This window comes from Podarcis filfolensis, assembly GCF_964270895.1.
Source record: "Podarcis filfolensis genome assembly, chromosome: 16".
NCBI lineage: Eukaryota > Metazoa > Chordata > Lepidosauria > Squamata > Lacertidae > Podarcis > Podarcis filfolensis.
Window position 1 is genome coordinate 11691643 of NC_139620.1, and position 13845 is coordinate 11705487.

The 13845-nt window shown below is 49.6% G+C and overlaps 1 protein-coding gene across 4 annotated transcripts in view; it reads left to right on the plus strand.

The window, feature by feature from the left end:
* LOC310751657 (sodium/calcium exchanger 1-like) overlaps positions 1-13845 on the plus strand; it is a 28592-nt gene that overhangs the window by 2927 nt on the left and 11820 nt on the right. The window contains exons 1-2 of one of the 4 annotated variants that reach the window (XM_083591060.1): positions 6608-7021; positions 8384-10154. In XM_083591060.1, coding sequence (XP_083447186.1) covers positions 6982-7021; positions 8384-10154 — 1811 coding nt within the window. In that variant the 5' untranslated portion in view covers positions 6608-6981. The other 3 variants (XM_083591062.1, XM_083591061.1, XM_083591063.1) reach the window with 3 other exon arrangements.

The following is a 13845-nucleotide window of genomic DNA, read 5'->3' on the forward strand; positions in this document are numbered from 1 at the left end:
CCTGGCACAGCATCGCCTGCTCATGCCCCCTTGGCAGTGCCAGTTGCTGCTGCCAGTGAACTCAGATGGGAGCTGGCACCTGCTTAGGGTTGGCCCCTTAATACTGCGGAGGAGGTGATGGCAAACACATTACTACACACATACACACACAGAGAGGACATTATAAGCGGAACGAAATGGAAAAGCCTACTACTGGGATACATGCAACCTCAAACCCAGGGCAAATGCCTCTGTCACATCCCGCCCAGGCTGCAACTTTCTATATGGACAGGGCTTTTTTCCAGCCAGAACTCAGTTCCCGCACCTCTCAGGTGGGCACCATTGCCATTCTAAGAAAACGAGGGAGGTGCTCATGGCGAGATTCGGAAACCCTTTCCCTAGAAAAACAGCTCTGTATACAGGCATAGATAAAGTGTGGTTCAGCCCTTAGGGAAGGGGCAGAGCTCAGTGGCAGAACATCTGCTCTGCATGCAGAAGGTGGCAGGTGCAATCTCTGGCATCTCCAGGTGGGGCGAGGAATGTCCCTTACCTGAAACCCTGGAGAGCAGCAAGCCTGAGCGAGGTGGACCAATGGTTTGACTTGGGATAAGGCAGCTACTCCACAGCTTGGCCTCTGGGCCCGATTCCAATGCTGGAACTATAAAAGGAGACCGTATCTGAGCATGTGTAAAGTACCTGCTCATCTTTGCCCCGCAAGGCCTGACCCTTGTAAGATGAAGGATGTACGTAGGGGCCCATTCAGTCCAGCATCCTGTTCTCATAGTGGCGAACTGAAGCCCTAATGGGAAACTCCCCTGCTGCCATTCAGAAACATTACCAGTTCCTACAGTGGGGGCAGTGGGCTTCTGAAGCCCAGGGTGCAATTTCCAGGCTGACATATCCATCAGTTTTGTTTTTCCTGATTTGTAGAAATACTGCCCTTTGCGCCCATGCGTCAGCTGTGCACAGAGGCGCATGTTGAGCTCCTTCACATAATCTGTGTGTCATCTTGCCCGCTTGCTTGCCTTTGCCTGGCAAATGTGCCCTTCCATGTGCTCCTGGTTCGCCGTCTATTGAATATATTCTCATCCACAATGGACATTTTTCGCAGGCTGTGGGCTGCCCGTTTTCAGTAGCCTTTCCCCTGCCTGTCTGCTCTTTTTTTGCTTCGGGACATTGCCTGGGATCATGCACTCCTCCCTCCGCACAAATGCATGTGCAATTAATGCCACTATCTTTCGCATCGCATGACAGAGCCCTAGCTACCACTTTCCTCTCCTGATCTGACCAGTTCACACTTGGCTACTTCCCTACTATGAGCTGTGCAGGAAACTAAATGCTCACTGCACCACTGATAAAGAGACCACATGTGCGTTTTGCTGCGCATACAATGCCATGGGAAGCCCTGGCAAGCAGCTATCGGATCCATTTTCCCCAAACGGGTATGTGTTTGGAGAATCAGAGGCTAGAGGAGCAAGCAAGGCACCCTCCTCAGTGCTTTACCACCTTAAAACCAGAAGGTCGGTGTGGGGAAAGCACCCTGTGTTTGCATCACGTATAGTATTTTCTACAGAGCTGTAACCTCTGCTGGGAGAAAGAGAGGAGGACAGGCTGGCCCTGGCCGACCCCTCCAGGGAGAGGGCAAGCAGAAGGGGAATAATGGGGGATCACCCGTCCTCGGTGCCCCCCCCATGCACAACCCAGCACAGAAAGCAGCGGTGGATTAATGGCAGGGATTACAATGCCAGATTGCCCAGCCAAATGGGCACAGGGACCGATTTAGGACAGAGACGTATGGGAGGGAGGAGGGATGAGACACTGAGACAATGGGAAAGAAGGAAGGATCCCATGGCAGGGGATGCAAGCTCCCCTGCTGCCTCCTGCTTTAAGGTCCCACACAGCTCCTCTGACTTGCACAGGAGCTGTGCAGAAGCCTTCCTGAGCTGGGGGGGGGGTGAGTTACATCTGCAGAAGGAAATGCCCTGCCTTTCCTCTTCTCCTGATCTAATCACAGGAACACGCAAAGTCACTTTATACTGAATCAGAACATTGGTCCATCTAGTTCAGTGTTGTCTACTCTGACTGGCAGTGGCTCTCCAGGGTTTCAGACTGGGAGCCTTTACCACCTTTCCTGGAGATGCCAGGGACTGAACCTTCCGCTTACAAGATGAATGCTTTACCGCTGAGCTACAGCCCATCCCTAATCAAAGATGCCCCTCCGCCCTTGGATTCAACAATCCCCCTCTGCAGTCTTCATCAGTGGGAGAGCAAGTGGCTAGGAGGGCAAGTGATGAAAGAAAACACCTGGTTTGAATCTCGCCACAAATTCACTAGGTGACCTTATTCTCTCAACTTCCAACACCTGCAGTGTGTCAGGAAGCAGGGGAAAAACAATAGTACAGTGGTACCTCGGTTTAAGAACAGCCCTGTTTATGAACGATTCGGTTTACGAACTCCACAAAACCGGAAGTAGGGTCCCGGTTTGTGAACTTTACCTCAGTCTACGAATGGAAGCCAAACGGTGGAAGGGCACCGGTGGTGGAAGGCCTCATTAGGGAAAGCACGCCTCGGTTTAAGAACGGTTTTGGTTTAAGAACAGACTTCCAGAACGGATTAAGTTCGTAAACCGAGGTACCACTGTACTGCCTACCTCTTTTCAGGGTTATTGTAACTCAGGATGGAAGGCTCTGTCGATTTCAGTTCTCTCAATTTCTCATTTGTCAGATGAGAACAGTTAGATGTAAATAAGAATGCAGGCAGGTGAGGGGCTGGCTGAGCTCAGACTGAGAAGTTTGTTTGTTTGTTTAATAAATTTGTATCCTACCTTCCCTACAAGGAGCTCATACATGGTTCTCTCACTTCACATTTTATTCTCACAACAACCCTGTGAGGTAGGTTAGGCTGAGAGACAGTGAATATCCCAAAGTCACCAAGCGAGCTTCATGGCCAAGTCGGGATTTGAACCCTGGTCTCCGAGGTCTTAGTCCCACACTCTTGCCACCACACCACACTGGCTCTCCGTTTGATGAGGCAGTGCTCCATTTGCCTCAATGGGTCAGCACCCCACTGAATTCCTGTCAGGTATTTCCTTCTTCCACCCCCATCCTCCATAGATTTGGGGAAGGATTGCTCAGATCTCTCTCCTCTTCCTTAGCTGGGAATGGGTCCAGAAACTGGTTGATCTCCCAAGAGTCCATTTCCCACAACTAGAAATCAAATATAATCAGCCCAAAGGCTGGTTAATCGGAATAATAATAATAATATTTAGTATTCCTAAAGCATCCCGGCACCTGGCACCACACAGCCATCAAGTTAAAAAGTAACAAGCCTGCAGACTTACGACCCGGCGACGCTTGATTTTTACAATGCCGGTTTTGATTTCTCTCTTCCACTTTCCATACCTAATGAGCAGCGTTCAACAGTCGCAAAGTCCAAATGAAAAGGTCTTATTGACACTGCAACAGCCTCTTATCTGGTGCCGGCTTCTGAAGCGGAATGCATTAGCAAACGGGCCCATCATAATTTCCTTTAAAACACACACACATAGTACACAGAATGGAACACATTAAGAATTTAAATGGAATACTTAATCTGGTTCTGGTCACACTTATTATGGAGCTGAAATGCATTCCGTGTCTCTGCTGTTATGGGGAGGGGAGAGGTGGAGGGAAGGAAAGAGTGTGTTGGCATTTTGCGTCAGTGTGAACGCATTTAAGAGCTTGTGCACCAGAGGCAAACTGCCCCCACCGCTTAAGTTCTCAAGACTCAGGAAAGGAGTCTGAAATCCGAAAATCACATCTGCGGGGATGCGCAAACAGCATTAAAAAAAAATCTCCAGAACGGTAGCTGTGTTAGGCTGTGTACATCATATTATTGGCTAAAAATAAAAATTGCAGCTAGATCGTTCTTTTTCTCAATTTGGATCGAAGCTGGTTTGGGGTAGGGGAATACATCAAAGTGTACTCTTTCATAAGCAACGGCAGGAGGGATATGGATTTTGAGTAATGTCATGTATACGCCGCTTCCTAAACCAGTGGTGGAAGCCAATGGTCGCAAATGGGAGTGCGTACACACAGCCTTAGCCTCTTGCAGTAAAAACGACTGCGAGTCTTAGGGAACCGTAAAGCAAATGTTGTTCCCAACATGGTGCTGGAAAGGCAGGCCAGGGACTTCTAGGGATGCAAGAACCGCTCAGACCAACAGTTCATGTAGCCCATCATTTTGGTTCCCCTCAGGGGCCAGTCAGATGCCAGTGGGACCCACAACCGGAACAAAATGTAATGCGGAGCGCTCCTGCCCAGGGTTTCAGCCTGCTGCGCCTTCTCCCAGGATACTCCATTCCAATCAGACAGCCCTGCCCTCTCCTGGATACTCCATTCCAACGCCCCCTTCTTCCCACACCCACCCAGTTTTCTGTTTATCCTCTCAATAGACATTCAGTGTTCTGTGGCCACGGAATACTCAGTTCTCAGCCAGGACCTGAAGACGACAAACTTCCCCTCAGTGTTTTTACCTCAGTAACTGATATTCAGAGGTAGACTGCCTCTGGACGTGGAGGTGCCATTGCTAACTATCGTGGCTAATAAGGGAAGCTCTGCTGGATCAGGCCCAAGTTCTGTCTGTTTTCCTGCTGGGGCCAGCTGGGAGCTTCAAAAAAAAGCTCACAAGCTGGGTGAGAAGGCAACTGCTCATTCCCATACTGTACTGTTTATTTCCCGTAGGCCGGAATTTGGGGCATCTAGCCTCCAAACACAGCCATTCTAGGCAGCTATGCAGAAGCCATCAACAAACCTATGGTTTGTATGTAGAAATAGTAGCAGCAGTAATAATAATAGAATATATCAAATTTTAGTCCTACTTAGAGCATACCCATTGAAAACAATAGACATGACTACATGAGTTCTATTCATTTCAATGGGTCTGCTCTAAATATGGTTTAGTTGGATACAGGCCAACAATTCTTTTTAAAAAAATTATATGGCCAGCTATTTATGAAATTATCTAAGCTGTCTATAAAGGGAAACAAACATAACACTTTTCTTTTTAAATGCAAAGCACAAAAATCAAATCAACACAAATCAAGAGGAATTAACAGCACAAAGCTTTCTAGCAAAGGCAGAAGAGTAGTTGTAGCAATTCTTTCTTAAATTTCTACATCCAGCCGTCAGAAATATTCCTTAAGGCTGTTCACGAAGTGAAATAAGCATAATTAAAGAAACACCACCAACACCCTAATAATTAAAACAAAACTAGTATAAATAACAGCACAGAATTGAAACAATTTGTGGCTCAGCGTAAAACTGCAGTGGAAGAGCGAAACCATAAGGTTTGTTTAAAAACACATTAAAACGGCCGAGGCGGAGGCCCATCTAATCTGCTTTTAAAGCTTTCTAAGCCAGAGTGAGTGGTGTAAGTCAATTACGCACCGTGTGAAAAAGTGCTTTCTTGTGTCTGCCCTGAATCTCTTGCCCAATCAATCAATTTCACTGGGATTATGATGCCCCCTGTTGCCCCAGCTTGGTCCAGTATGTTGAGAGAATAACAAAAACTCCCTAGCCACTCTCCAAACCCAGCAGCTTCATTTTATAAACCTCTCATAGGTAAACAACAAGAAGTAGCACGAGCCACATAATAACATAGTCCATCATCCTTTTCTCACCGTGGCCAACCAGATGCCCGTGGGAAGCCTCCAAGCAGGGTCCAAGCACCAGAGCACACTGACCTCCTGTGCCTTCCAGAAAATGGTACTCAGAAGCATTACTGCAGGGGTCAGCAACCTTTTTCAGCCGTGGGCCAGTCCACTGTCCCTCAGACCATGTGGTGGGCCGGACTATATTTTGAAAAAAAATATGAACAAATTCCTACGCCCCACAAATAACCCAGAGATGCATTTTAAATAAAAGCACACATTCTACTCATGTAAAAACACCAGGCAGGCCCCACAAATAACCCAGAGATGCATTTTAAATAAAAGAACACATTCTACTCGTATAAAAACACGCTGATTCTCGGACCGTCCACGGGCCAGACTGAGAAGGCAATTGGGCCGCATCCGGCCCCCGGGCCTTAGGTTGCCTACCCCTGCATAACAGCCTCCAGCTGAGCAGAGCATAGCCATCAGGGTTAGTGGCCATTGAGAGATAGCTTTTTGCTCCACAAAGCTGCCCAACCCTCTTTTCAAGCCATCCATGTTGGTGACCAATACTGCCTCTTGTGGGCGTGAGTTCCACATGCCGTGCAACTATACTGTTTTGAGTGGGACATGCCGGAATTACAGAAGCCGCCCCAGCTTCTGATTCCATCCCGGCATGTGCTATTTTGGATCCCGTACTTCCAGAAGCACTGTGGTGGCAGATGGGTGGCGGTGGGCGGCCAGTGGCGGTGGCAGGCAAAGGTGCCTATCACCAGGATGGTGCAGGGCAGGGAGTGGTGGACCCCAAGGGAGAGAGCCGAGAGGGGGCCCCATTGAGGTCGTGTCCTGATTTGCCTCACCAGGATGTTGGAGGGTATAGTTCCATAATTTAAGTCCATGGTGTGTGAAGAACGACTTTCTTTTCTCTGTCCTGATTCTTCCCACATTCAGTGTACCTTATTTTTAGTGTCAAAAGAGAGAACAACTTTAGCCGCTTTCTCCACACAACACATAATTTTATAAACCTCCGTCGTGTCACCTCTTAAGTGCCTCTTTCTTTGAAACTAACAAAATCCTAAACCTTTCTTTGTAGAAAGAGGATGAGAGAAATTCATGGAGGACAAGTCTATTCGTGACTACTAGCCACAATGGCTAAGTTTTCCCTCCGGTTTTGCAGGCAGTGTGAATCTGGATACCAGTTGTTGTGAACAGGGCTGTCCCATGGGGCAGACTTGAAGCAGTTGCCTCAGGCGGTGGAATCTCACGGGGCAGTGCCCTCAAGGGCGTCTCGCTGACTGACCACCAGGCAAGCGAGGGGAAGCAGTGTTGGGGGCTTCCAGTGAGATCTCACAAGATTTCAGAGTTCCAGAATGTCTTGCCAGAAGCTGTTGCTGCTGCTACGCAACCCTGGTAAGCGAGGCTTCAGCAGAGGGGCAGCAGCAACAGTGGGGCTGGTGGCATCTTCTGTTTCGCCTCAGGCAGCGAAATGCTAGCTGTGAATCACAAGTGGGGGGCCAGAGTGTTGTTCTTGTGCTCAGTCCTGCTTTGGGGAACCCCATGAGGGCATCTGGCTGGGCATTGGGAGAACGGGAATGTGGAGGATATGGGCCTTTGGCAGGCAGCCCTTTCTTACACCCATATGCCTTACATCAGAAAACTAGAACCGCAGAAGCTCATGAGAAGCAGGGTAGTGAAAGGCAGACCCTCCCTCCCTCCTTCCTTTCACCGAATGTTTATGGGGTTTAAATCCGTGTTAGCGACTGCACGTATTCCAGCAGGGATTGGTAGTTATTCTGGATTGATGAATGAGGGAACAAAGGCGTGGTTGTGCCTCTGTGTCATCGGTGCGGACGGGTGTCTAGAGGAAAAGGCATATAATAGCTCCCGCAATTCTATTCTTGGGGCCAGGGCTGGAATCTATTTTTCAGCATCAGTAGGCGGTGGTGTACGTGGGAAGGGGGGAGGGAAAGGGATGTTGCTGTCTCCCCTCTTGCAGAAAAGGAGTGAACAAGGAAGTGATGGGGAGGACAGAGAAAGCTCCTTTTGGAAACATGTTAGCCCAGAATTCTGGAAGTGAGAAGCTTGGGACACAGAAGTGACAACGTTTCTGGAATATCCTAGTACCAAAACAGGGCCTTGTGCCTTTAGATTGACAGCAATGGACTCCAGACTCCCATAAACTCTGCGAACAAAATAAAAGTATGGTTAATCTAATTTACGTACATAATTTTTTATTTCCGTCTCTTCTTTGAGTTCCTGATACATGCACTCTGCTTCTGCCACCAAGTCCGAACCTTCATTATCTTGTCTAGTCAACGCCTTTTCTACACTGGCTCTGATCACAATTCGTAGTGTTGGTGCTGACCTTTAAAACCCTAAACGGCCTTGGGTCAGCCCTGTATACCTGAATGAGTGTCTCCATCCCATATCATTAAGCCAGGACACTAAGGTCTAGGTCCGAGGGCCTTCTGGCAGTTCCCTCACTGTGAGAAGTGAGGTTACAGGGAACCAGGCAGAGGGCCTTCTCGGTAGTGGTGCCCACCCTGTGGAACACCCTCCCATCAGATGTCAAGGAGATAAACAACTATACAAGTTTTAGAATACATCTGAAGGCAGCCCTGTATTTGACGTTTTATTATGTTTTTCTATGTGTTGGAAGCTGTCCAAAGTGGCTGAGGCAACCCAGCCAGATGGACGGATTATTATTATTATTATTATTATTATTATTATTATTATTATTATTTCACTAACACTCTCTGCCCTACCTTACAGGTATCGTCTTCCTCGCCATGTCACTCCTGTCTCAACTGAAGGCTTCAGCCTTGCTGCTGGCCTTGTTCCTCCCTTCACCGCTGGCGACGGTGGGTGGCCATGGCGGCACGCATGGTGTTGAGACAGCGTCCCCGGACGGCGGCAACCACACCGCCAAGTGCCAAGAGGCCACGGAGTGCCAGGAAGGTGTGATCTTGCCAGTGTGGTTCCCACAGAACCCCTCTGTGGGAGACAAGGTGGCAAGGGCCATTGTTTACTTTGTGGCTCTGATCTACATGTTCCTGGGCATGTCCATCATTGCCGACCGCTTCATGGCCTCCATAGAAGTCATCACCTCACAGGAGAAAGAGATCACCATCAAAAAGCCCAACGGGGAGACCACCACCACCACCATCCGCATCTGGAATGAGACCGTCTCCAACTTGACCCTGATGGCATTGGGTTCCTCAGCCCCTGAGATCCTGCTCTCCATCATTGAGATTGTGGGCCACGGCTTCACCGCTGGAGACATGGGGCCCAGCACCATTGTCGGCAGCGCAGCCTTCAATATGTTTGTCATTATCGCCGTCTGCATCCATGTGGTCCCTGAGGGCGAGGTACGGCGCATCAAACACTTGCGGGTCTTCTTTGTCACCGCCGCCTGGAGCATCTTCGCCTATATCTGGCTATACCTCATCCTGGCCTGGTTCTCTCCCGGCATAGTGGAATTGTGGGAAGGGCTCCTCACCTTCCTCTTCTTCCCACTCTGTGTGCTCCAGGCTTGGGTGGCTGACAGAAGGCTCCTCTTCTACAAATACGTCCACAAGAAATACCGAGCGGACAAGGCCCGAGGCCTGATCATTGAGACTGAGGGTGATACTGGCTATCCAAAGTTGGACATGGAGATGGACAACTCGCTAAAGGAAGGATCCGAAGGTCTTGTGGAAGCAGGGAAGGACCAGGATGATGAAGCTCGCAGGGATATGGCCCGCACCTTGAGGGACCTCAAGCAGAAACATCCAGAAAAGGACATGGAGCAGCTTATCGAGATGGCCAACTATCACGTGCTAGTCCAACAGCAGAAGAGCCGGGCTTTCTACCGCATCCAGGCCACACGCATGATGATCGGAGCAGGGAATATCCTCAAGAAACATGCGGCGGACCAGGCCCGCAAAGCCATTAGCATGCAGGAGGTGCGTGCGGAAGAAGATGAGTCCGTGACCAAAGTTGGCTTTGAGCCAGCGCACTACCAGTGCTTCGAGAACTGTGGCTCGGTGGTGCTGACTGTGGCCCGGCGGGGAGGGGACCCAGCCTGCGTCACACTGCGGGTGGATTTCCGCACAGAGGACGGGACGGCCAACGCTGGCTCAGACTACGAGTTTGCGGAGGGCACCTTGCTCTTCAAGCCAGGGGAAACCCACAAGGAAGTGCGGGTCGGAATCATTGATGACGACATTTTCGAGGAAGATGAGTATTTCTATGTCCACCTCAGTAACGTGCGGGCAGCCTGGGCCGAACCGGGCCCTGAGCCTCCTCCCAAAGCATGCCTCGGGCCTTCTAAGATGGCCACTGTCACGATCTTCGACGACGACCATGCCGGCATCTTCACCTTTGACGGGGCCTCCATGCGTGTGAGCGAGAGCGTGGGGGCTGTGCGCATCAAGGTGCTGAGGACCTCGGGGGCACGCGGGAGAGTGGCCATCCCCTTCCGCACCATTGAGGGGACCGCTAAAGCCGGAGAGGACTATGAGGAGGTAGCTGGCAAAGTGGAGTTCCAGAATGATGAGACCATGTAAGAGACCAGGGAAGGTGGTTTGTTTTTGTCTTTGAAAATATTGGTGTGGGCACTGTGTACTGAAAACACGAGCAGGAATGCTGTGACCCACACAAGAGGGCCACCAAATGGATGGCTTTTAAAGAGGATGTGGGAGGGAGGAATAATAGAGCATGAGTCTACCAATGGCTGGTTAACCATGATGGCTATGGGGAGGCTGCCAGGAATTACAAGTGGGAAGTGGGTAGGTGCCGCCACACTAAAAGCCCCATTCCACTGTGTGGAATGGTCCTCCTGATAGGATGCCATCTGTAGGACGCCCTCTCCCGCAAGACACAGTGACTGGTTGGGTATATAATGTGTGAGACCAGTATATAATGTGTGAGAGAGGGCCTCCAAGGAATTCATCACCCATTGCCTCTGTAGCAGTGGCAGTGACGGCTGTGGCAAACTCCTTGGCGGCCAAATCTGCCTCCTCCTCTGCAGCCATGCCGCCTCTACAGCGGCCTTTCAACAAAAAGGAGGTGCTGCATGGCTTCCTCCCGTCCCTAAGGAAGAAATGGTGGGGGCTGCCCTCTGCACCCACCTGGCATGATTCAGCCCCCTCCCCAACTACGGCAGCCTTTGATTCCCACTTCAACCATAGAGGGAAGGTAGATTTATCCCCCCACCCTTTTCCTGATGTGGATCTTTGTTCACCCTTTCTTCCCTAGCCGGGAAGCACCATTTTGCAGTTTGCCTCAGGTGGCAAAATATATTGGACTGGCCTTGGGCAAAACAATCTTTTTGGTATCCTGGCCCCAGACTACATTCAGTAATTTGTGGCTGTTACTGTTGTTTTAATGGTGTAAGTTTTATTTCCTGTTCTACTGGGTTGTTATCAAGCAAAATTGAGCCTTGACTGGAGTCCAATGAATGTTAGTGATTTGTTAACATGTATAGCTGGGGCTCTTCAGCCCAGTACTGGCACCTTGAACCTAGTCTAGTCTAGGGTTGCCATATTGCAAAAATAAAGTTGTTGAGCTATTTTTTTAGGAAGACCACAAAATTGTTGAGCTATGGCAGCCCTAGTAGCTAAGTGGCAGTCAGAGATTGCTTTCCCCGTTCCTCCCATCACACCTCCCCTCTGGAAAATGTCAACACAGCTCATTTCCCTCTTCCCAACCCCCCAACCCATTCTCCTCTAGCTCCTGAGATACAGTGGTTTGACGCAAGCAGAAATTCAGCTGCGGAGCGTTGCTTGGCTAGAGCTAAGAAATGGGAAACAGATTTTTTTTTTTAAAAGGGTGCGGAGCCTGAGGACCCCCGGTTGTTGATAGATTACAACTCCCATTATCCGTGCCTGGGCATGCTGGCTGGTCCAAACACACCTGAAGGACAGCAGATTCCCCACCCTGATTTAAGAAATGGGAATACCATGTTGAATGTTGCACATACCGGTTTATGTTAAAAGGCATGGGAGGAGGCCGATGCTGGGGCAGGAGTGGCAAAGCTTGATAAAGGTGCTCTGTACATGCTCAGTGGCACCCTTCCTTCATGATGCAACTTCCTTCATGGTGCAACATGAAAGAAAGACAAGAAAGAAAGGTGCACACTGCCATAGGTCAGTGGTAGAGCATCTGAAATGTTCTTTTGAAAATGAGGTGCTGCCTTTATTCTTTAGCCTCTCTCCCTCTCCCCCTCTCTCTCTTGGCCTGTGATGCCTGCTTTAACTGGCAGCCAATCCCCGAGGTCTTGAGTAGACAGCAGTCTTTTCCCGTCACCTGCGATCTTAGCCTGTTTACCTGGATAACCCACCCATACCTTCCAAGCGTCCTGGGGTAAAAGAGACAGTCCATTTTTTTCATGCAAGATCTTGGCGGCCATTTTGAGTGCCACGATCTTGTGCACTCTCACCCCGAAAAAGTGCATTTTTTTCACAGCAAGAGCAAGGTGCGGGCTGTGTGACTTTCCTGGGTGTGCCTCCTGGAAGGCGTACGTCCTGGTTTTGCATCAGAAAAAGTTGGATGGCAGGGAAGGGCTCCATAGTTTGATGCTAGAGCTTCTGCTTTGCACGCAGAAGGTCCCAGGGTTCAACCCCTGGCATCTCCAGCTAGTCCTGAGAGACGCTTCCTGTCTCAAACCTTGGAGAGGCACTGCCAGTCAGTGCAGGCAGTTCTGGGCTAGAATGAGTGGCCGACTCAGTAGAAGACTCTTTCTTAAGGACGTTTGCTATGAGTGGCAGGAGGTCCCAGGCTCCATCCCTCAGGAGCAGGCAGCATCCTGTGCTCACACATCCATCTCAGAAAATTATCTCCTCATAATTGCTGCTCGGCTGCCTTGTCGCCAGCCTCCAACCAACACTACCACTCACCCCCAGCATCCCTCCGGCTTCGTCAGACACATGGAATTAATTTCTTGAAATCTTAATCTTTCACCCGTCAAGCTGTGCTGCAGCAACCTCCAGCTCCCAATTTGACAGGCTCTGACCTAATTGCATGAGAAGGGGAAAGTGGGGTGGCGGGGGGAAGGAGCGGGACGTTTGGCCAACGGCACACGCGGGAGAGAGCGTGAAAGCACCCGTGCGTGGGGGCAAGCGGCTGGCAGGCCGTAAGCCGACGTGCGACGGAAATGGTGCAAGTGCGAGCAGATAAAAATGGGTGGTGTGTGCCAGTAGAGAGGAACATGCAGGAGTTTGTGTGTGTGAGGGGAGGGTGGTGGCAGACAAAAGTGAGTGTGAGTGAAAATTTATGGGATGCGCATTTATGTGCTCCTATGTGAACTAGCGGAGAGCAATGTTTCTTCCAGAGGAAAGCGGGTGGAAATTACCTCACGGCAGTTGCTCTTCAAAATGGGGATGTGGAACCACAAGCCCTTGAGGCCTCTCTGGCCCTTGAATCTGTCCCTAATCTGCACCATTCCCTGACCCCTTTGCACCCCACACCCTTGAGTGTTTTTGTCTGACTGGGATGTGTCCTTGAACTCTGCAAGAATGCTTCTTGTTTGCCTGGACGGAGAATAGAGAGAAGCATCTGTGAGTGTATGTATGGAAACTAGCCTCCTATAAAAAGATAACATTGACATTCGTTGCTCCGCCCACTTTTGCCCTTGGCTCCACCCACCACTAACATGTGGCCCTTGGAAAGTTGTCCAGAATGGAATATGGCCCCTGGGCTGAAAAACCCACCCCGTTCTACAAACTCTCTCTCTCTCTCTCTCTCTCTCTCTCTCTCTCTCTCTCTCTCTCTCTCTCTCAAAAGCACATGCCATTTGTCCTATTAGTTTTAAAGGGTATGGCTTTTCCGTCTTTTCGTGACAGCCTCACTCATAGAAATGGAAGCAGGCAAAGTTTTTATTCCACATAAAGTTTGGGCCCTCCAGGTGTTACTGAACCACAACTCCCATCAGCCCCAGCAATGACAGGAGTTGTAGTTCAGCAACATCCGGAGCGCCAAGACTCTCCACACGCCTGTTTCATTAGAGTAAGAATTACTGGTAGACCTGCTTAGTTTACGTGTGCCAGGCAGCTTCTGTAAAAAATGCAGGAGCCATCCCTGTAAAGGAGGTGGCAACTTTACCTCAGGTTTTTGAGGTATCAGTCAACTGAGCATTAAAGAAAATGCTCTATCTGTATCATCTATATCTATATCTATATCTATATCTATATCTATATCTATATCTGTATACAAAACCACAGCCACAGAAGAATAAAGGTGACATGTGGAACTAA